The sequence below is a fragment of the Zeus faber genome (assembly GCF_960531495.2).
Source record: "Zeus faber genome assembly, chromosome: 18".
Taxonomy (NCBI): Eukaryota; Metazoa; Chordata; class Actinopteri; order Zeiformes; family Zeidae; genus Zeus; species Zeus faber.
The window spans coordinates 22,939,814-22,963,352 of record NC_137210.1 but is presented as its reverse complement, the minus strand read 5'-3'; the positions used below and the strand labels follow the sequence as shown (position 1 = coordinate 22,963,352).

The window sequence follows — 23,539 nt, the reverse complement described above, 5'->3', positions numbered from 1 at the left end:
AATCCTCCAGGCAGTTTGTTTGGCCATCTGTTCAACAGACCCAGGTCAAAAGGCCGCTGCAAGGACTTCTTTTGTCATTTGTTTAAAGTGTATGCATAACGGTATGCAAGGCAGTTCCAACTGTCTTGTGTCCGAGCATGTAGGGGGAGCTGTGAGACACATAAAAAGGTGAAGATATATGAATGGGACCTTTTAAAGATGTGTTTCTGACCATGCTGCTGTTTATCACCACTTTCTATCCACCTAACCCCATACAAATGGAACATAAATGCAGTACACAATGAGCAGTCTATCTTTTCTAAGATATCTTGAAACACACCATAGTGAATGGCTAGGCCAATAAAAAAGAAGACCAATATGGTGCCAAACAACAATGAAGCCTAACTTTGTCAGTTCAGGAAGATGAGACTTGGAAAGGGATCAGAACAGCGACGGTGTACACACCTCGCTGCTGCTGAACACAGCTTATAGAAGGACATTAGTGCCATGAATTACACTTTAACTTGCCTCAACAAGACAAAAGGGGGGATTCTAACATATCTGTAATTACATCATAAACTCAGCACATGGAAGCTTTTGCAGGTGTGGCCACTTAATCAGATGAAGTCGACAGACATCACATATATATGTGGGTAGCTGCAACTCAGGTAATGCAATGACTCACCTCTGGTATGATAAAGGCATAAACATGCACACACACACGAGATGCACAAATATAGAAATGTTTTGCGTATTCATTTCAACCTAAAATGGCTGTAGGCTGCACAACAGTGGTAATAGTAACTGACCCCTTGACATGGAGCATCAGCCCGAGGAACTTTATAGTTCACATTCCTTATCGCAGCACTTTCCCTAACCAGCTGTGTATCCCCGGGACTAGGATTTCTGAGCAGCAAGTACAAGTAATGTACAACCCGTAGTACTCAACACTTACTTATTACTACACTTACATCATCATCATCACCACTTTCTTGTATCAACTTGACTACAATAGTCATGGCTCAGCGGTAAAAACGTCTTGAAACTGGAGCCTGTGGTGACCACTTCAAAGGTTCAAAGCAAGATCTGGGGCTGATTTAAGAGCAGGCCAAAAAAATATCACCAGTGACTTTAAAGTCAATTCTATCAATAAATCATACATTGTGTTGTGGGGAAAGGAAAATGACACTTTCTTGGCTGTTAGCGTCAACAAAGCTCTCATTCAGTGCTCCTCCTATTTTCTATACCATGACCGAGTTTGGATTATCATCTGGAAGTAAAATGTCATTCAAGTATGAATACATAATACTTAATACTTAATACTTATTGGCCTATAATCCAAATGAGAGTCAATGGGCTCCTATTTGACACTCAAGCTGCACAAATGGTTAAAGCAGACAAAGACAAATTGAGCCGTTGGCGAGATCGCAGAAAATATAAGTGCTGATGTTAAAGAAATTTAAAAAGCAGATGGCAAGTACAGTTAGAATTTTACTGGGACAGAAGTGTGGTTTGGAGAGCGGTCTTTTAAAATAAGTAGGAGAGGGAGGACGTTCATTTTTTCCCTCCTCTCAGCTAATTCAATGCAGGGTCCATACTTTTCCGCAGACGCTGTAAAAGGGGCCGCCTCGCTGTGACAACGGCGAAAAGGCATTTCTCCCTTTCTGGTGGCGACGGCTTGATCTGGATTTTCCACGAGTCAGCTCAGCGGGCAGACGGTTTCCTGTGCTGGTTTAAAACATGGAGTCTGGCTCCCTTCAACATGACTCATGGGAATATTTTGTGGCTCTCGCTTTGAAGCTCCTCGCTAGACATGTGTGAGATAATGGGGGAGCACAGAACCCCTATCTGTGAAAACCATGGCAGACATCTTGAAGAACCCAAAATGAATGGCAAAAAATCTAGCCACAGGGGGTTGTTTCAAGTACAATGTATCTGACAGATGTGGAAGCCAAAAGAAAAAAATCAGTTTATGGATTTTCCCTGGCTAATATGGAAATTCTCATTATGCACTCTGCTGGGGGAGTAGCTGTAGTAGCCAGAAGTTGAAGGACTAGCAAATGACCCTATGGAAACAATGACTCACTTCAACTGGATCTCTCCATTTTCTAAAACCAAAAAAGGGTTGAGTTTGAGGGTTTTTTTGAAAACTAGCGCCTGTATCAGGAGGAGTTTATGAAATCTGGCCACATCTGATTCCCTTTGTTTCACTGGAAGCAGCTTTTTTTTCATTCCGCTGAGACCAGTATGCCTGCGCTGACATGGATGAAGCCATGAGGGACGCAGCCCGCTTTCCAGGCCAGATAGAGATGAATTACAGCTGCTGAGGGGTGGCTTTGTGGCAGCTGTGCGTTCCTGCTTTAAAAACGCACCGTGTCACAGCCAGACATAAATCTTTTGCTCAGCGAACAACCTCCAACGTGACCTGTAATTGGCCCCGCTGATGAAGAAAGCCGATGAAGGCGTTGATGCAATCGTTTTGTTTCTCCAATGCCCAGTCAAGCCCCGCGCCATCTACTTCAACCCGACGGGTGAAGTTCTGAGGTGTCCAAAAACAATGACGTCCCCTCATTGGTACGGAGTCAGTCGGAGTTCAAAGAAAGCCAACGACCTGGTATTACCTCTCAGGCAATGCTTTAGTTTAATTAGTGACCTGAGAAGTGACCCTCCCCTTGGACAAGAAAAACACAAAACAGCAACAGAGCACCTCAACATTTGACAAAGTCCTGTCTATTTAATGTCCTGAAGTCGAGGAGGGAAGCGTGGAGGATCGGATGAAGCAAGAGGACGGGTGAATCTGGGGGAGGTTGCGGTTGGGACACGCTCAACACCTTGGCTTCCACAAACAGCCCTGTCTCTCTCTCGGGGGGGGGGGTTAGGTGGAACTGGGGAGCGGCGGGGGGGAAGGGGAGGGGGGGGGTTGAGGACGCTCAGGCCCTGGAAAGTTGGAAGGGACGTGCAGCTCGCTGATTACATGTCTGGGCTTCTCATTCGACAGCCCCTGTCTCCAGCGAGGCTTCCTGAACAGAAACAACCACAGTCATGCACAGTTCCTATTCCATGTTCAGACTCATGCGGGGATTGTGGTTGTGCTAAATTGTGCAATCCCCCCTCCTCAATTCCCCTCTGCTGACCGACCCTGAGTCTTTGACTGCCCTTGGTTTTGACTAATTTTCCTTCGACAAATGTCTGTCTACAGTGGAACTATGGGAGGAAAAAAAAGCTAGTCAGGCATTAGGATCGTTATTGTCTCTACTTGGGTGAGTCGATGTGTCCTAAAACATCTGGAGTTTACATAAACGTGTCATATTGGGATTGTAACAACTCTCTACAGGCATGAGCAGTTGTTCCCACGCCTCGTAATCGTAAAAATATTTCGTCCAATCATGCACGGGGATAATAGATTTTCCACAAATGCATGTACCGATCATGGCTAAAAAAGATTGAGGCAGAACTTTTTAACACACTATAAGCAGAGATGTGTGAAATATCCACATGTGGCCTGCTCGGCCTTTTGATTTCTCTTTCGCTGACCTTTTGGCTTTCACCAGGGTGACGGTTGCACTTCAAAACCGTCATTCTCTTCCCGGGTAAACACGGCACGTAGCTATTTAGGACGGTAAACGCAAACCTTTTATACAAATGTAATGACAACGAGCTGACATTATTGATGATGATTATTATTATGCTGATTATTATTGTTCTGTCCGTGTTGTCACTGCGGCCATAATGACAGATTGATGGAGGGATGGATAGAGCATTAAGCGCTTGTGTCTGGATTATTATGCGGCTAAATTCATGGCTTTGTAGGCGGTTCGTTTTTGTTCTGTTCTGTAATTTTCCAGCCCAGATTAAAGGCTTTTAAACCCAAAAGACGGCATTTGTTTGCTGCGATTCTTTGAATGGCACATCATTCATAAAACCACAACAAACCTGGTCTATAAACACTTAGTTTTAAGTCCCTCAGAAGTATCCGACTGCTTTTAAAAGTTTCATTTCAATGGCGCTGAATTGATATGAAGTAATAATAGAATAATCGTAAAACTAAATTTGATCACGATTGTGAGTTTAGCCAGGTTTTGTCGTTACGGTCTAGAACACATAAATCAACTAAAAGAAGATAAACCCTACAAACTGTTGAACAGATGATGGAACAAAGGATGGTGTCGGAGGTGGAGTCGCTCCACCAGACCAAGCAGCCGCTCCCGGTCGCCGTTCAGACATGCTGTGCTTTGTCTTTCCTGTCTATCAATCTATCTACAGTGTCTGTTTGTCTGTCTTTAGTATCTATCACCGAACAAGCATACATAATGCTTTATATTCACAATAATGCTACAAAGAGCTTTCCCTCTCCATTAGAATATGCAGTACATATTCCTTGCATTCCAGGAATCCATGAAATACTCATGAAAGTCTGTTTTACATTAGATAAACATAGATATGTGTTCTCTAAATAACCGTATCCAGTGTGGCATCTCAGGGAGTAAACGTCACATACATCTCTGACGGCACGACCTCACTAGATCCAGAAACACATACTCTCACTCTGTATTTACACAACTCAAAAAGGACACCCCAAAAAAAACCTGGAATCCGCAACATTAATTTGTGGAGCTCCAGCACGCCGCCTCCCACCTGCCTGCTCAGACATGCGATACGCAGCGAGGAGAGGAAGGCGAAATGGGGGCGACGGGGGGGTGACGTCACGCATTCCGGCTCCGCAGTGCCGAGCGTCTAACATATACAAGGGGTCGGGAAGCCCCGGTGTTTCACATCAACCCAGCGCATCACCAGATGTGGAGGAATGAGTTCTGGAATCTCAGCAGCCACACGAAACGCAAAAAAAAAAGACGCTTTCAAAATGTAGGTTTCAAAAGTCGGTTCCCGGTAGTTAGTTTCAAAAAGAAGTTTGTTTCAAGGGTTAGTTCGAAAAAAATGTTTTCTTAAACGTCTGTTGCAAAAGCCGGTTTCAAAAGTTCGTTTTAGAAAAAGTCAGTTTCAAAAGTTTGTTTCAAAAGTTTGTTTCATAAAACTTACTTTAGAAAGAAGTCAGTTTCTTGCCGGCCTAAAGCAGGACTGTTCAACCGGGGGCCCCGGGGCCACATGTGGCATGAATGTAGATTGGTCGTGTGCTTTGAATAAGATGGACGGTCACACCATAAAACATCCTAAAGATTGGATGGATTGGATTGTTTCAAAACTAGATTTTCCCCATTGTACTGCCCATTGGCATCTCAACCAATCACAATAAGCACGCTCCCTTTCTGTCAAAATACTGTGAATTATTTAATAGTCTGGCATATTAAACAAGTTATTTAGCATGTAAACACGGGAGCAAGTGGGAAAACATATTGAACTGGCAAAGTTACGAAATGTAATCTTGTTCAAGTGTATCTTGTTCATTGTTGGAATAATGTAATAAATATCTGATGGCTGAAAGTTATACAGCAGTAATAAACAATAACAACCATACCCTAATGGCTATGTGGAAGCAGTATAAAACAATACGAGAGAAAAATATCTAAAAACACACTTATACGATTTAAGTAATTGGTGTTGGTGCATTTTCTTTTTCAAGTAACCACAGCGTTTCAAGGGGGAAAAAAGTACACTTGATTTGTGAGACCATAAACTGGTAGCAAGCTGCAAAACCGGCGTCCAACAGAAAGTAGCTGGATAGTCCTGGCCACTAAACTGAAACCCCACTTTAAAAACCTTCGACATTTTTGGCTTTCTGCCACACAAAATTGCATTCATTCAAACCGAGCAGTGAAACGCCGTCCACGAAGTCCTGTTTGAGGAACGGGTGATTGATCACATTGTGAAAAGTTTGTTTTTTTTAATAAATTTTTTTTTGTCTTTTAAAAGCAGCTACTACAAGGTGTGTCTTCTGTGGGTCGTGTTTCCACAAGCCGAGCGTCTGGCGGCGTGATGGACGGCAGCTCGACACATACAGACCCCGGGGTTTTAGCCTCAAAATATTTGTCACCCGCATTGGACACCATCTTTGAACAAATACGACAAGGGGTTAGCAGCAGCTGTTTCTGCAGGCTTTCATGCAGATAGTGGCGTCAGCAGCGTGCATACGCTGGAGGTAAGTGTTTCGCGAGATCACCTAACCAGCCCACCAACTCAACCAAGTACAATCTGGCTCAAGTACAATGACGTTGTCCACCATCCCTGACGAAAAGTGTCTCTACTGCCGATACAAAGAAAAGTCGTGGGCAACAGCTCTTTCTGGGTCATTTCTACGACGTGAGACGGGTATGGGCCGGAAAAAGAAGTCCATCGAATGTGCTGTTTTAGACATGATGTCAATGCAGACGTAAACACCCGCATCTTTCATGCATAAAGTGGTGTCATCAGCATGTACTGGATGTCGGTGTTTCGTGGGAATACCGATTTGGTTTTATTTCATTTCCTTAGTTTCTGACTTGTATGGAATATGAAAAACGGAAACCCATGTCTAAGAATTGCAGCGTTTTTATTGTTTATTTCGCCTCCAGACGGCGGTGCACCGCGCGCGCTGCTTCCCGAATCCCGTGTTTTCGTTTGTTTTCCTACATGTATGAAACAACATTTTTAAACACAACTGAGTTAAGGGACAGTCCCGTTCCGTCCCGTTCCGAAATAAATCCTGTCCCGACAGTCACGTCTCCCCGTCGCTATGGGACTTCATTTAATAAAAACTGGATATTTTTTGTGTAAGTACTTGACTTGTAAATAATAAATCCCGCACTTCTGTAACGGGGCGATCGCATTTGCCACATTACGATTTATGCCTGGAGTTTTGCACGATCTCCCAACACCGAACTCAACCTTCTTAGCCAATTACGATCGGGCTAAAGTAGAAAATCAGGAATAAAAACATTGCAACGCGCCGACATCTGCCACGCGCACAGAATCAATTCCAATGTTATTCAGCATCTTCACTTTAGACACAAGAACGGTCATTAACAGCAGCTTTAACGCAGCTTTTGTTCTACAGCGTTCCGAGATGAAGTACTGGAAATGTGTTATTTTTAACATTACGGTAACGCGGAAATTCTGGTCTGGATAACTTGGCTGTTGAGGCAGGTAATGTGGCAGAGAGTGACTGTAATGTTGTCATCAACATATTATCTGAAATGTATCATCAGTGTTACTGAACAAAACTGCCGACACACGGACGAATGTGGTTTTGTTTTTATTTTGTGTTTTTATCTTCATGTGTTGTGCTGCTGCGACACCTGGATTTAAACAGGATTAATGGGTTTTTTGTAATCTAATTTGATTTTATCTTGTCCTAAAACAGTTAAATCAGTTACGAACTAAATAAAATTAGTTATGGAAACAGAGTGATGGGGAGTGGAGGAGGGGAAGGGGCTTCTGAACACCACTCCAGACTGGGACTTGCTTTTCCTTTTCTTCACCTCTTCTTCAACAAGGATTCTCTCTTTCCCCACCCTCCTTCGCCCCCCTCTCTCTCCCCCTCCCTCATCCCCCTCGCTCTCCCCCTCCCCCCCCCTCTCTCCCTCACTCCCTCATCCCCCTGCTCTCTCCCCCTCCCTCATCCCCCTCTCTCTCCGCCTCCCTCACCCTCCCTCATCCCCCTCTCTCCTCCTCCGTCGCCCCCCTCTCTCTCCCCCTACTTCACCTCCCTCTCTCTCCCCCTCCCCCCTCTCTCTCTCTCTCCCTCACCCCCCCCCCTCTTTCACCCTCCCCCTCCTTGTCTCTCTCTCATGAGCCTTCAAATAAGGTCCCTGTCTATCAGCTGGCTGTCCTCACTATCCCTCTTTCACTCTTTCTCTCTTTCTGGATCTCTCGGTGTTGGTCTTTCATCACCACGCCTCTTTCTCATGTTCTCCATCATTCCTCATCATCCCACTTTCTCTCTCTTGCTGTATTTCTCTCTCTCTCTCTATCTCTCTCGTGCGCTCAGGAGCCCCTTTCTCTTTCTTTCTCTATTTCTCTTCACCTTTCTTCTTTCTTTCTCCCTCCATCTCTCACCTTCCCTCTTCTCTCCATCACTCTTTCCACCTTTGTTTCTCTCCGCTGTCTGTTTCTCTCTTTTTTCTGCTCCCTCTACCTCTCCCCTCCTCCCTCCCAGTCCTCCCTTCCTCTCTCTCTCTCTCTCTCGCTCTCTCTCTCTCTCATTTCTCGACCTCTCTTCTCAGATAGGAAGCAGCTGCTCGGGCCAGACATGGCGTACGGCTGCCCGGTGCATCGCGATGTTCGGTGCAAGGGGCGAGCGAAAGGACGAGAGCCATAAATGTTTACAATACCCACAACTCCAAACCCCGGAGCAATAACATTTACATTCGCTTCGGGATGTTTTAGCGTCCTATTTATCCCAGGGTCGACTCCCAACTTACAAAGCTCCAGATCCAAGAGTTAAAAGGAGGGTGCGGGGGTCAGGTTACACAGATTATCCCCATAAATATTCCTAGTTTCCCAGATTATTTGTGTTAAAAAATATATATATATATATATATATATATATATATATATATATATATATATATATATATATATATATAAACAAATAAAAATAAGAAATCCCACCATTGAAAAGGGGAGAGGGAGGAGGGGAGGGAAAACCTGTGTTTTTGTATTTACCGGGACAAGATTTGATTTACGGTGCTGATGCTGAACACGGTGGGAAACTGTCCAATGATGTGATCGGCTCAAGCCAAGGAGACGCTTGGTGTAGGAAAGATGGATCTGTTTCTGCAACACTAAGATCTAATAAGTCAGTGGTTGCATGGATGCTATTGTTGGACATGTTGGACTCCTGGAAAAAAAATACAATGGAAGAACTACTGACAACTAATGACAAAACTAGTATAAGAAAAATGAACTTTTCTTGCTGTGCTCAAGCCTCAAATGAATACACATTATGCCGCAAAACCTTAAATTTGGTAAGATTTAGTCCAAATTCCATACCTGTCTATCCTATCCTTATAGAAATAACGGTGAAACTAGGATTAAAACAGTCACTGTATTACAATACAAGCCGCTTTCAAACAGAGATCCGGCCGTGCCGGCGTCAATGTCACGCCTTCGCGTTTTTACACTGAACCAAACAAACCGTGTGTGTTTTTAGACAGCATGCCCAGTTTTCTGACTCCAAGGTGTGATGACATCACTGAGGCCCCAGGCTGGGGGGGAAGTGACATGATTTATTACTTAGAGAGAGAGAGAGAGAGAGGATTGGTTAGAGTCAGACCAGAAAAGGGTTAGAAAAAAGGGGAGAAAAGGGTTCTAGTTATGATTTATGTTATAATTACATCTCATTTTTATTGTAATTATTTTTCCTTTGTTTATTTATTTATTTAAATATGTATTCTTTTGTATTTATTTATGTGTTTGTTTGTTTATTTATTTAAGGAAGCAAATTCTTGTTTTTTTTTCCCCCCAAAGGCTGCCTCTAAAACACTACACTAGGCGTACAGTCACATGATGAACAGCATAAATGTTAAATGACCTAATGAAATTACACATGTTTGGGGTCAACTGGAGTTATAATTCAATTTCACACATTGAATTATGTCTGCATTTTCTCAAGCAAAGTTACAAAGGGGCACAGAAACACAAACCCTGCAGCAGCAGAGACACAGGGCGGGGAAGTTTCCACCAAGTTTTGTGTGTGTGTGTGTGTGTGTTTATGTATATGTACTGTATATTTATGTATATATTCTATGTACTGTACATATTGAGTTGAATGGGTCAAATGTCCTACTGTACATTATAGATACAAAAACCTAAAACTAGTTGTGCAGCCTTGGTGAGGAGTGGTAAGTTCTTAGTGGTGAGGAGTGGTAAGTTCTTAGTGGTGAGGAGTGGTAAGTTCTTAGTGGTGAGGAGTGGTAATTTCTTAGTGGTGAGGAGTGGTAAGTTCTTGGTGGTGAGGAGTGGTAAGTTCTTAGTGGTGAGGAGTGGTAAGTTCTTAGTGGTGAGGAGTGGTAAGTTCTAAGCGGTGAGGATTGGTAAGTTCTTAGTGGTGAGGATTGGTAAGTTCTTAGTGGTGAGGAGTGGTAAGTTCTAAGTGGTGAGGAGTGGTAAGTTCTAAGTGGTGAGGAGTGGTAAGTTCTAAGTGGTGAGGAGTGGTAAGTTCTAAGTGGTGAGGAGTGGTAAGTTAGCAAGTGGTGAGGATTGGTAAGTTAGCAAGTGGTGAGGAGTGGTAAATTAGCAAGTGGTGAGGAGTGGTAAATTAGCAAGTGGTGAGGAGTGGTAAGTTCTAAGTGGTGAGGAGTGGTAAGTTAGCAAGTGGTGAGGAGTGGTAAGTTCTAAGTGGTGAGGAGTGGTAAGTTCTTAGTGGTGAGGAGTGGTAAGTTCTAAGGGGTGAGGAGTGGTAAGTTCTAAGGGGTGAGGAGTGGTAAGTTCTAAGGGGTGAGGAGTGAATCGTTAGCAAGTGGTGAGGAGTGATAAGTTAGCAAGTGGTGAGGAGTGGTAAGTTTTAAGGGGTGAGGAGTGGTAAGTTTTAAGGGGTGAGGAGTGGTAATTTATTAAGTTACGTCTATCTAGCTCTCACTGCATCCCAGTCTCTTGTTAAGAGATCTGTTTATCTCACACAATCAACATAAACAACATAATTAACACAAACAACATAAACGAAACAGCAGCCACGCCCTGATCATGTTCCTGCTGTGTCTCCTCCAACAGGATTGTGATCTTGGCCGCTCTGCACTCGTTTGTTTGCTCGCTCCCTCTCCCTTCCAGCGGCAGCCATGCCATACTTTTATTCTAATGTCATCGACAGCTATGAGAGCCGAGAAAAATGTGTCCCCATTAGCGGGGATCGAGAGTAGACTACGAAGCCCAGGCCTTATGTCCTGGTTCTCCTAAAGAACTGGCCGTTCATTACGTTTTTCTTATCGTTATTAACGCACAAACAGAACGTGTTTCAACCAACATCTTAATTATTTTTGTCTTTGGTAGTATCGTTCATTTTGTGAGCACAGATGTCGGTCATTGCTCAGGTTTTAACGTTTTCACCCTGTGGAGCTCACTGTACCCTGTTCACATTCGAATAGCACAGTATCTCTTTAAAAGTGAAAATCTAATATACTGCTTATGTGAATTATACTGTAATTGCAAATGTATGAAAGGATTGACTCATTGCATACAATTGCCCTACATCAGTGGTGCTCAACATATGGTCCAGGGACCCCCAAGTGATCCTTCTGGAAGTTTCCGGGGGTCCCATGCAAAATGATTGATGGTTTAGCGCCAATAGAAAACCTGCAAGAATGATGTTTCAATGATGTTTTGATCCTAGTTTCATACACATGTGGTGTCTTATAGTATAGACAGGTATTTAAGTTTGGACTAAATCATATCTAATACTCCCAGAGACAAAATGTCATTAAATATGGTGCATGGCCTAATCACTGGTCTACAAATAGCCAAATCTCAATTTGAAAAGCTAAAATACTATAAATAAGGCGTTTCACACCGCAGAAACTTTTTCATAGTGCCAAGAACTTTTTTGTAGGGACCATCCCTTTTGATGTTTCCGCACTGCACGAACTAGGAACGTTTGTAGTTCTTGGAACTCCGTTTTGAGGTACTTCAGTGACATAAGTGCACAGTCAGTACACTCAGCGGTAATGGAGAAAAAAAAAAAAAAAACAATAAAAATGAAACAGAATAAAGATAGTATTTTTATTGTTGTTGTATTTGTTATTTTATTTTCTGACGTTAATTGAATGAATTGACGTGCGCCCCCGTAATCCCTGTGCACTGTACCCATGCGAGCCCGTGCTTACAGACTTACTCTTAAACAAGGCCTTGTAGATCTAATATGAGTGAAGATCCAGCAACTGGGTTTCTTATTTCATGCCCCAATTTGTTCATAAACAGATTTTAGTGTACTGATAAGGTGAAATCAGTGAAAGTTAGGAGTCAATACAACATGGAAATCCCTCTGAAACCCTATTGGCTGATGTTACTTCAGAGTTCCAGTGCAATGTGAATACAACCATTCAAAACCAAAAAAGCCCCTTTGACGGTATCTAGTTTACGGGGGACCTCCCCAGTTCCTTGTTCCCCTCAGGGAGTCCCCACAGCTGTTCGGTGTGAAAAGGCTTATAGACAGCCTTTTTCCACTATTATGAAATGCAGAAAACAACTGAGACAGTAACAAATCCAATTACATTTAAAAAACAAAAACAAAAAAAAAAAAAAAACAGCAAATACCCCTTAAAAATAAACAAAATTAGACAAAGAAATGGAAAAACAAAACTGTTATTTTCTCATGAATCCTACTTTTCCGTTCTGGCTCAGCTGCTTCTTCGGAGTTTACAGTTAGACGGGCGTCACCGAGTCACCTTACAAATAGAGATGAGACAAATCTGAGTCCCCATGTTTTTCTACGTCTGTCGAACATTTTCCAAAATCTCACGCCGAGGACGTTGAGGAGTCCAAACAGGAGCGCTGTTTTGGAAGGAAATTCCTCTTGGGCAGGACTTCCTTTGCGCTCCTCTTCCGGGACGTTTGGGAGGAGCGTTGACATGGAGAGTGGAGGGTGTGCAGAGCGGAGGGACAGCGACACTGATCAGTGTTCCTCTAATAAGTCGCCCACTACACTCCTCCTCATCTCTTTTCCTTATTTTTTTTTAATCTCTTCCTTGCACCAGATCCCTCCCTTCCTCAATGTTGTTTATTTATTTTTTGACAAAACATAAAGTCTAGATGTTGATAAATACATGACGATAGAGCTGGACTTTTGTATCTAGATACATCGATCTTGAATGATCTTGTTTTTTTTTTTCTTCTTTTGGGATGAATTCACTGGTCTGTAATTGTGATGTATATGGTTATTATACATTAAAATGTGCCTTTATCTTACCTAAAATATTTTAAGTCAAGCTAGTAACTTCTTAATACATTTTTCAGTCTCTTCAAGCCGAAAAATATATATTTTTCATACTATACTATTTTTTTATATATTTTTCATACTATTTCCAATGTTAAAACCTATTTCCTTATTTTAAGGCATTAAAATAAGGAAATAGGTCCTTAATAGCCCCATTGTTGGGACTCCAGCATTTTTTTCTTTTCGTTTTGTTTTTGACATTGACTTTTTACAGTGCAGCCCTGGTTCCTGGCTTATCTGTCTGTCTCTCTCCTCCACAGTTTTTCTAATCTCCTCTCCTTCCCTGTTTTCCACCTCTCTCTCAAACTCCAAACCCACTCCACTGACTGATTAGCAGACTACTGTGAATTCAACTGCAGAAGTCCAAACTCAAGTCGCAGGATCTTTACTTACTTCTCTAAACGACTCCGTTTATATACAGGCTGGATGTGATGACACCAGAGTTCCCCAACGAAACAAAAAACCCCAAACATTGCTGTTCTGAGACGTGTGTTCGCACGGACAATTAAAATAACTAAATAGTCTGCATCCTATCCATCGAAACAATTAGAAGGCGCTCCTGCAGGCTCTTTTAGCTTTGTTTATAGAGACACCACGTGGCATTACTTTAAATCTCAGCGTATACAAAGAGACACAAAGGTCGAGGATTCAGTTTCCACCACGTGGATATTGTTTTAAAGCTGGCGAACCGTAGACGACTTCGACAAGATGTCAAAATAGGAACGTGAGGCCCCGACAGCGGTGCATTGAGGGACCAGTGGCATTAACAACCCAATTTCACCCCGACGTCCCCGTAAATATCCGATGGTTTCCATTGTCCAAATGTCTCCATCTCCATCACTATGAGTCATGCTAAAGCGCTTTCCCTCTCCCGTGAAATAAATTGGGCTAAATGGTGGTCATGAATCACTGAGAACACACAGACATTTCCACACGGCATCGGTCTGGCCAGCTGTGAGCAACATTTGTTGGAGAGATTTTTCGACTGGACGTTGCGCGATGTGGGTACCAAACGGCACAGACTCGCATTGTGTCTAAAAAATCCTCGGTGAACTTATTTCCCAACTAGATCGGTCGCCTACAACTTTTAAGAGGCAATGGACGTTTCTTTTGCAAAAAGTGAGGAATCGATGAATCATCGCTGCATATCAATTTAATCCAAGAACCTTTTTTTATTTTCCCAAAGCATTTTGATTTTGTCCGCACTTCAAAGTGCTGGGGATCTGGATTTGGATGTTCTTCCAGGCTGAAATGTGTCAGCGCTCACCGACAATGCGACTCTAATTGAGAGCGACGTCTCCAGGAACATCAGACCCGGAAACCTGGCTCCAAAACACCGCTGGGACTCCAGCTCTCTGTGAGCGCTGGAACCCGCTTCCAGAGAACAGAACAGATTTCATCTGAACATGGAATTGTTGAAGAACGTCCATATTTTGTTTTTGTCCCCCCCGCCCCCACACCCCAATTGTTGGGAGAAAAAATGACCAGTTTCTGAAGGTCTTCTTTGTGCTCGGAGTTTGGGCTTTGCGAGGCGTGTTGCAAGCACCTCAGAATCATGGTCCTGGAAACCAGGATTACAAAGTGGGCCAGTTGGAATGAGGACACATGTGGTCTAGCTCAGTTGAAACATCCATCACACAGCCAACACATGGAGCTAGAACATGATGAAAGGATTCCACTGTTTCATCTTCCCCAATACTATGATGCAGGGTCAAATAATAATATTTTAGCGCCGTTGGCTCCATTAGTGATGTTATTTTCTCTTCACCAAATTCTCCCCGATGAATTATGGAGTTAATTTACAAGCATAATATGCAACTATATATTGGGGGAAAAAGAGAAACAAGCTTAATTTTCGTCATACATACATATATATTCATCCATTCGACAAGTTGCTCTGATACAAGGCTGAACCTAAACTTTGATCCTAAATCTTAACTTTGATCCAAACCTAAACTTTGGATCCTCAACCTAAATTTTGATATGAAAACTCGACTTTAATCCTAAACGTAAAACTTAACTCCAGCCACAGTTCTGTCTTCGCTCCCCACCAGCGTCCATGTTGGCCACGCTCAGCAGTCGTAACGCACACAGCAGAGATGCCACTTAGAATTTAGGTTTGACCGTACCCGGCAATTGTGGTCAAACGGTCGTGGTACTGCGGTATAGCTAACAAGTGGTTGTTTAAGATGTCGGTGAAAAAAACAGTCACTTTTTGAACCAGGTACTTTTTCACGCATCTACGGGAGCATTAGATGTTACGCTGCATTGAACTCATGTTGAGTTTATTGCTTTATTTCATATTTTGGAAGAAGCGTACGACTACACTGTACATTAATGTTTTTCCAACAGTGCAGCAGCCACCATGATAATCTGTTCCTTCACGTCTATGGTGTTGATAGACACTGAATTAATTAAGAATAAGACTCTCCCCTTTACAGCACCTCCAATTTCATTCTACTCAATCACCACCAGCCCTGGAGCATTAAGAGAGAGAGAGAGAGTCCAAGTCCAAATGAGACGACCTCACATGAAATTGGAGGATTTAAAGCAATTATGGAAGTCTTTGAAACAGTCAACGGGGGGGGAGTAGGGGAGTGGGGGTAAGCAGCTAGACCTGGCATCCTCCAGTGGATCAGCTCCAGAGGGCAGAGCGTCCTCCTCCTGATCTCCTGTAAAACCACAAGCAGCTGTGTCAACACTCCCACACTGTTCACGCACTCCACTCCACTACATCTCCGAAATTTAAATATTGCATCTGACTCGTTGAGATTCAGGGATGGATGCGTGTTTCTGTTTGGCTGTTTTTTATTTTTATCTTTTATATTTTTATTTTTTCACTGACCGATGCAAAATAACTTTGATTTGAGTTGAGGCGAAACCAAAAACTGTTAAGACTTTGGCACTGTATCCAAGGACAATATATATAAGGTTATTTGGGCCATTGCCAAGGCAGAAACCTACCTTTTTGCCTTAATACCTAAAAAACACCCGGCCTACACTCTGCAAACGCTCGGTACAGTTGTACAAACAAAATCACCTGTGGATGTAATACACCCGACTTCCACCAGGGGAAAGAGGTAGAAGACAAATCTGATCTGGTTCGTGAAGTGACAAAGGCAATGGCCGGACAACCGCAACAATCACAAACAAACATAACAAGTCAACTGTTAAGCAATGTGTCATTTACTTATTGCACCGGAAGAAAATGAAAAGAGTAAATAAACGGAGTCGCTCTCCGAGGAGGGATGGCGAGTGTCTAGTTTCTAAAAGGAAATACAAGTAAACAAACATGTTCCGCCACTCGCCAGAGACTAAAACTGCCATGATTAGCAGAATGAATAAAACAAAAAAAAGTATGTGGGAGGCTCTCTGACAGCTGCAGAATCAGAATGTGTTTATTATTGGAAATTTACATTTATTTGAAAATGAAAATGAAACCGACTTTATGTAGACAAACTACTATCCCAGCACCTTTCCGCAGAACTTCACTTCCCATTTCCAGCCCCCTCCATCTCCCTTCGGGGTTGTGTGGGATGTAGATTTGGGAGCTCCCCTGTCATCCAGGGCTCCCGGCGTGGGGACGCTGAGTGGATAACAGGGCGGGACAGACGGGGAGGGACGCACCATCCAAGCGCTACAGGAAGTACCAGCAGAAGGAGCGCCTAATTGCACACTTAAACACCTCCAAATAGTGGCTTTTACCTTCAGACTACAGAGGTGTGCAGTGCGGCGGACCTAATGTTCCCACAAGCCACGAGAAAAGGCTGAAAACTCCCCGAACCCTGTGTTTGGTTTTGCCCAAAAAATGACACCGACCCGCCGCTACTTCCATCAGCCGCTTAACTTCCTCCTCTCCCAACGTGCCTCTAAGGTTTTATATTAATATTCTCCATATACAAGCCAAAGCAACTATTTTAACATCTGGAAGTCATCCCACCCGCCCCCCACCACCCCCAGGCCTCCATTTGCTGACTGCAGTCATTTGGTTTATAAGTGGTTCCCATGGAGCCGGTCCTCGCGGGCAGTAGGTCGCATTAAATCCTCCATTGGTTTCAGCCTGTGAGAGCGAATCCAACCAACTGGTTGGTAACCGGTCCCAGGTCCCCGTTTCCCAGGTCCCTGGTCCCAGTTTCCCCGGTCCTTGGTCCCAGGTCTCTGGTCCTAGGTCTCTATTCCCAGGTGCCGGTTTCCCTGGCCCCAGGTCTCTGGTACCTGGTCCCAGGTCCCTGATCCCTTGTCCCTAGTCCTAGGTCTCACATCCCTGGTCCCAGGTGCCATATCCACAATTCACCACATCGCTTAAACCAACAACCACGTCACTGAAACCAACCCTGGTCTCAGGTCCCTGCTCCACATTGCTTAAACCAACAGATCACACTTTGTGGTTCCAAAGTGGAGTTCACCAAAGGTGGAATGGAACAAAAATCCCGCTCAACCTACAGAACCCCCCATCCCCCTACACCCCACCACGCCATTCACCCCGCCCCCCTCACTGCTAGAAGAACAGAGGCATGTAATCAAGTCATCGCTGAGAAATGTGGCATGTGGTTCCAATCAGCCTGTTCCTGTTCCTGGACCTGGACCTGGTCCTGGACCCGGACCCGGTTGGATTCACATGTTGGGCAGATTTAGCTTTTAGCTTTCTGCTTAGAAAATGGCTTCGTTCGCCACAGTGTCAGCAATGTGGCGACAACAGCAACGACTGGAACCAATTTGGGAGTGGAATGGAGTGACTTCATGGTGTTTACGTTTCGAATCAAACTCACTTTTTTTTTTTTGTTGTTTTTGTTTGGCGTTGTGGTCACGTGTTCGGCACCAGAAAGTGGAGAAACATTTTGAGTGAGCGGGCGTTGGTTTTAGGTTGTTTTTCCTACACGTAGTAGCGGGAACGCGACCGACAGAACCGCAAGCGTTGGGTTGCTTTGAAGGCACCGAGTGGCATCTTTGAAGATGGTTTACGACTTTGACAACACACGGAAAATAGGGGGCGGTATTGAAACGCAAACACACACACATACACACACACACACCCAGTCAAACAATGTCTCGTGGCTGAAACACTGCTGTTTTTTGTCACACCACGCTGATCTATTGCCAGTTTTTCTTCCCCTGCTTTGCTTTCCATGTTGAGGGACCCCGACCTTGCTTCACGTCCTACCTGGACAGCGCAGCTTCACTCCCTTTTGTGCGTAAAACAGCTTTCTGTGCTTGGCAGCGGCCTTTGAAATCTGATCCGATGAAGCCTGATCCGCCACATGTGTGCCTACATGTGATATTCATCTACAACTGTATAACTGTTTTAATCGGCAACGCGTTGTTTTTTGGGAGGGGGGTTTCATAAGCATTTGCTCCAAATATGTCTTCAGCCTTCAAAGGCCCACATTGGACTTCAAATTCCACCAAGTAACCCTTTTCATTTTTTTTTTTTTTTTTTAAGAAAACAACCCCACTGCCCCGACCACATTTTCTTGCAGCCCCGTTCAGAACAGATAAATATTTCAATTGTGTTCCAAGTTTTGGAGACAGCCTGTCTGCTTGCAATTACACTTTCATCAGCGTCTAACCACACTCAATTTCAAGTCACAGTTTTCCATATAAAAGTTGCAATTAAGTGAAGAAACATTGGTAATCGTAGACATCATGGGCAAAAACACACACACACACACACACACACACACACACACAATTCCCCAGCGTTTGGTCTTAATTTCAAGATGTATTGAGTTTAATAAAAGCCTGTTCCAAATAGGACACCATGGGATCATTGGGTTTGTTGTATTTTTTTCGACATGACTTCTTATCTACATTGGCTAATGCTTACAGGTGATGTGAAAACCCACTTTAATACACTTTAGTGACCTTGCTTGGCACAGTTTTCCCCCAGTAAGCCCAAAAAATAATACAAAAATAAATAATGTTCCACTGTTTTTACTGGGGCTTCTCTGCAGTATCCTCTCTGACCGTCGTTGCTTTAAAATGGGATAAGCAAGACGGCCGCCCTCTGCTTCGAATCAACAAATATGCAGACGGAGTTCCCCAGGAAGGGTGGAGAAACTAACAGTAAAATCCCCCAGAGAGAGAATTACATCTGCTCTGAAAAAAACCAAAACAAATTAAAATAATCGTCCATATTGAAAATATAACATCAAATTCGCCAAACAGCACAGGGGAGTTTGTCTTATTTAAAGGGTTTTAGGAACAAACACGTAAGTCAAGGACTTTGACATTAAAGAAAGTCCATATAAAACAACTATAGTTGTATTTTAATCATATTTTTGGATATTAAATAATTTAATTCTAAGCGCTAGACCCATTCAATTAAGTTTCAAGGCCCCTTTTCTTTGACCACCATGTGGCGCACTATCAGACGCCCACACCGTGACGCTGTTTATGTGCAAACAAACTAGTCATCAGAAATGAAAATATCATCATGTTAAAGAGCTTTTTCGTTTTTTGCGGGGGGGGAGTGGAAACAGAAAGTGCCAAACATCCCCCTTCCCCAAAAATTGGCATGGGCATCACTGCCGCTGACGGCATCACTGCCACTGACGCTGGTTAGGCATCACCTAACCAGCGTCTCGCTTCTCGATGCTCTCTAGACGCTCATGACGTCATCACCCGGAGAAAAAGAAAAAGAAATCAAAAAGAAATTGCGGCGCTATGACATCACCGGAGACCAAAGGTTCAAATTGGGTGGGGGGTGGTGGGGGGGTCTCAGGTGTTCCAGCCCTCCGTTTCCCATTTCCCATGTCTGAGTGAGTCACTCGCTACAGCAGCATCTGCCCCAAATTAACTCGCGAGCTACGCTGCCTCCAGGACCTTCCACTCTACGATGCAGATTATTAGGGTTTGAAGAGGGAAAAAAAAAAAAAAAAGAAACCCAAAGCGTGTGCTGGTAACACTTCATGAAAGGTAGATGTTTTGGCTCGGAGGTGTGGGAGTCGTGGAAGCTCTCCAAGATGCACCCCCCACACACACACACACACACACACATCCCCCCCCTTGTTTGGTGTCTTGGTGCCCAGGGGTGACATCACCGCCAATCACTGACAGATGTAGGGAGCGCTGGCGGGCCTTGTTTGCCAATTGAGCATAATCCGCTCTAAAGCCGTTCTCATCTATTATTTTATTTATTTATTTTTATTTTTTTAAGAACTTTTGGAACATTGGAAAGACCCAATGTCTCAATCCGCTCTACCGTGGCCCCCGCGGTCCCCACGACATGAGGTCATTTTCAGCTGTTTTCCCTTAGACATGATGGTGTCTAGGGGGTCTCAGCATGAGTCCCGTGTTCATATACACAGAATTGACTTTAGCTTTACAAATCCTACTGTCAATGAGGAGGATCCAGGTCGTGATCATGGAGTACGACTCAAGGGGGGGGGGGGGGGGGAAAGCAACTGCAAAAAACAAATCCAAAGCCCGACTACACAAAGTCAAGTCACGTTTAGGAGATAATTCCATTGTTAACCGCTGTGAAAGACCTCTACCCCAAGGATGGGTATAGAGCCAGCAAAGGGGTCCCACCGTCCCCCTCATGTTCTCGGCATGTCCACCCATCACCTCCATCACCCCCATCGGCAATAAGGTGTGAAATCCAGCACGGGATAAGTGTGAAAAAGCTCTACTCACCACTGTTCTGGCACGAAACGAGAGCCCCGGACGCCACCAGGTACAGGAAAGTCCTCAAATTCACAAATCCCATCATGTCTACGACAAAGACATGAGCCGTCCTTGTGTGCAAAGCAAAAGGGGGGGGGGGGTGAAAAAGGGATGAAAAAGGGGATGAAAAAGAAGAATCACTGCAGCACCATGAAGCCCAGCGATGCCTCTCCTTGGAAGCAGCAGCAGACCCAGCCCCAGAACTGCACAAGTGGCTTTTTTTTTGGTGTAGTTACAGCTTTAAATGAGAAGAATGCTGGCGAGCCTAATTTTCCTCCCCCTTTGTCAGCCCTCTCCCTCTCCCTCTCCCACAGCCATCCTCCTCTCACTGGCTCTCTGTGGCCGGGGGAGAGCTACACCCATGTGCACAAGTTCCCTCACTTTCCAACACAATATTCGTCTTTTTTGGTGAGGTCGCTCCCTGCAAATCGGACAACCTTAAATCTCATAGAACGCAAAAAAAGCGAGAAAAAAAAAAAAAAAAAGATGACAGAAACCGATAAGGAAGAAGCGGGGGAAAAAGTTTCATGTTTGTTTGAAACCGTCTCTGCGTCTGTTCTTTGGAAGTGGTTGCTATGCAAGATCATAAACGTGCTGTTTTATGGCAGTCTCCAGGGCACCACACATAGCAGCGAGCTGAGAAGAGCTTTTATTTGGTGATTAAAAAATAAGAATAGAGTTTATCACATATTGTTTTTTTATTATTCCGTCTCACAGGGAATCTCAGAAGGAATGGAAGAAAGAAGACGATATGATACACTTCACGCTTGGGGATGGACATTGGAGATGCCAGGGACGGCCGCATCGCTTTCCATGGGACGGTGGCAGGGGATAGTTTAAATGTTGGAGAAGGCTTGAAAAAGGCAAATTGTCAGGGAGGGGATTTGGCAGAGTCTCTGTGGGTGGTCGCGCTCGTAGGTGGCTCCGGATAGCGGACCTGGTCTCTAAATTTAGGCAGAACACGGGGGTCGACACTTCTGGTCGTCTGGTGTGAATATAGAACCTGCTCAGAATGCAGCTCCTCAGCAGGCAGCTGCAGCACGACAAGGCTGACGATAACTGACAAATGGGAAATGAAACAAATGCATTAATGAGCTTGCATCAGTAAAAAGTATTATTGACATTATTATTATTATTATTATTATTAATAAAGATAATTGATTAACGTTATTTTTTACAAATAACCAGTGTTGCAAGAAGAATTCGAATTGAGTTTACTTAAATGGAGGTGTAAATACCCTTATACAAGTTTAAGTTCGCCTTTCAACATTCTAGTACTAAAGTAAAAAGTACTTTTATAAAAAAAAAAAAAAAGATTGACATTACAGCACTCATGATAATGGTCAATATCCCAACCTAGTTTTGTGGTGGGACGATATATTTCACCCTGAAAGTATTAAAGTGGTAATCCATCAGATTATCCACGTTGGGCGCACCACACTACAAGTCCCAGAATTCCATTTGAAGCAGCAACATTTATTTTTTTTTGGCACTGACCCTCCCTCCCCTTCGCTCTAAGAAGTCGCTTTCTTTTCTCCAAAATGTTCTCGGTCACTTGAGGTGGTGGGGAAGTTTTTTTTGTTTTTTTGTTTTTGTTTTTGTGAATGCTCTTCCACATTGACATGTTATTGACCAGGAGTAGCTGCGCTGCTTCAGCTTGTTCACCGCGGCTGACCTTCACAATCGCTGCATTCTCGGCGAGAAAGGCGGACCCCGCCACCAACACTGAAAGCAGCATATGGAGGAGCACACGCAGAACGTCAAAGACATTGAAGAGCTGTTTCTAATCAAGTGCTGGATTAAAGAAAACAAAAAAAGCAAAACAATCAGCGATTTTTATTTATTTATTTATTTTTTAACAAAATAATCTTGCAGATTATTACTTAAGTAACTAACCTCTAACTTTAATTGAAGATGGTAAAGTTTAGTGTTGATGGTCCAGTTTTAGTCAGTTGAATGGACTTCTGTTTTTATCTGCAGTCTTAACCTTAAAAATCTGCTTTTTACTTGTTGCTGCATTTTATTTATTTATTTATTTATTTATTTTACTGCGTTGCTTGTTTGAAAAACCCATTGAGTTTAAGTAATAACTACCTTCAAGTCTTTCAGATAAATATAGTGGAGGGAAAATGTTGGATTTTTGGTTTTAAATGTGATTATTTCAATAAAATTCCCTAAAAGTTCCTTTCCAGCAATGCAAATAACTTTCATTTTCTTCCGCCTGTTGATCTAGAGTCTGCCGCAAGCCACCAACGTACGTGTGAAGGGCCTTGGTAGCGACTGGAATAAGACGTTCAGTATGATTCATCAGCAGAGAGGAAGCCCTTGATTTCCGCGAGACTCGGGAACAGCTTGCGAAAAGAAAGGAGTCATTGATTCAACCGAGGGAAATGATAGACGTCGCAAAGAACAATAGTGGAGCGGTTCTGCAGGGAGCCGCGGTTCTGCAGGGAGCCGCGGTTCTGCGACCCGTCCAGTCGCGCTGACGTCAGGGGCTCTGCAGACGGGGAGGGGCTGAGTTTCTCCAATTTGACCCCAAATCTGCTCAAATCCGCACGATTTGATGACTGAAAAAAATTATATTAGAGCAGTATTAACCGTGACTAAGGACGTGACTGTAAGAGGAAGCCAATTTGTCCGATCTCAGCCCATGGACCAGCATCAGGCGTCAGGCTTCCATTGACTTCCATTGATTCCATTGACTGGTTTCCTGCTGTCCCTTGGTGTGTAATCATGATATGTAGTTCAAAGTTTGGGTGCTTTGGGTTTCAAGCCCTGAAAGCTAAAGAACCGTTTGGTGGTTTCCGTTGCAGGATGCCTACTGGGGGGTGTGGAGCAGGGAGTATAAGGCCGGACTAAATGTGAAAGACAGCTGTTTTCTTGTAAGACTGCCCACAAAACCAAAAGTGGCCCCCAGCCAATTTAGAGTTGAGTTATATTTTCCTGGCAGTGAGAGAGAGACGAGACAACGCACTGATAATACTGACAATCGCAAGTACCGTGCGTTGGTAAAACTTTGGGTCGGTGTCGAGTCGC

At 43.7% G+C, this 23,539-nt stretch overlaps 1 protein-coding gene across 2 annotated transcripts in view; it reads right to left on the bottom strand.

Moving 5' to 3' along the window:
- Positions 1-20,720, bottom strand: part of LOC307244581 (uncharacterized protein) — a 52,166-nt gene extending 31,446 nt beyond the window's left edge. For both annotated transcript variants that reach the window (XR_013844650.1, XM_080019819.1), the window contains exon 1: positions 20,474-20,720. Coding sequence is in view for 1 of the 2 variants with exons in the window: in XM_080019819.1 (XP_079875945.1) it covers positions 20,474-20,549 (76 nt within the window). In the remaining variant the exon portion in view is untranslated. The remainder of the gene's footprint in view (positions 1-20,473) is intronic.
- Positions 20,721-23,539: the final 2,819 nt, after the last annotated feature.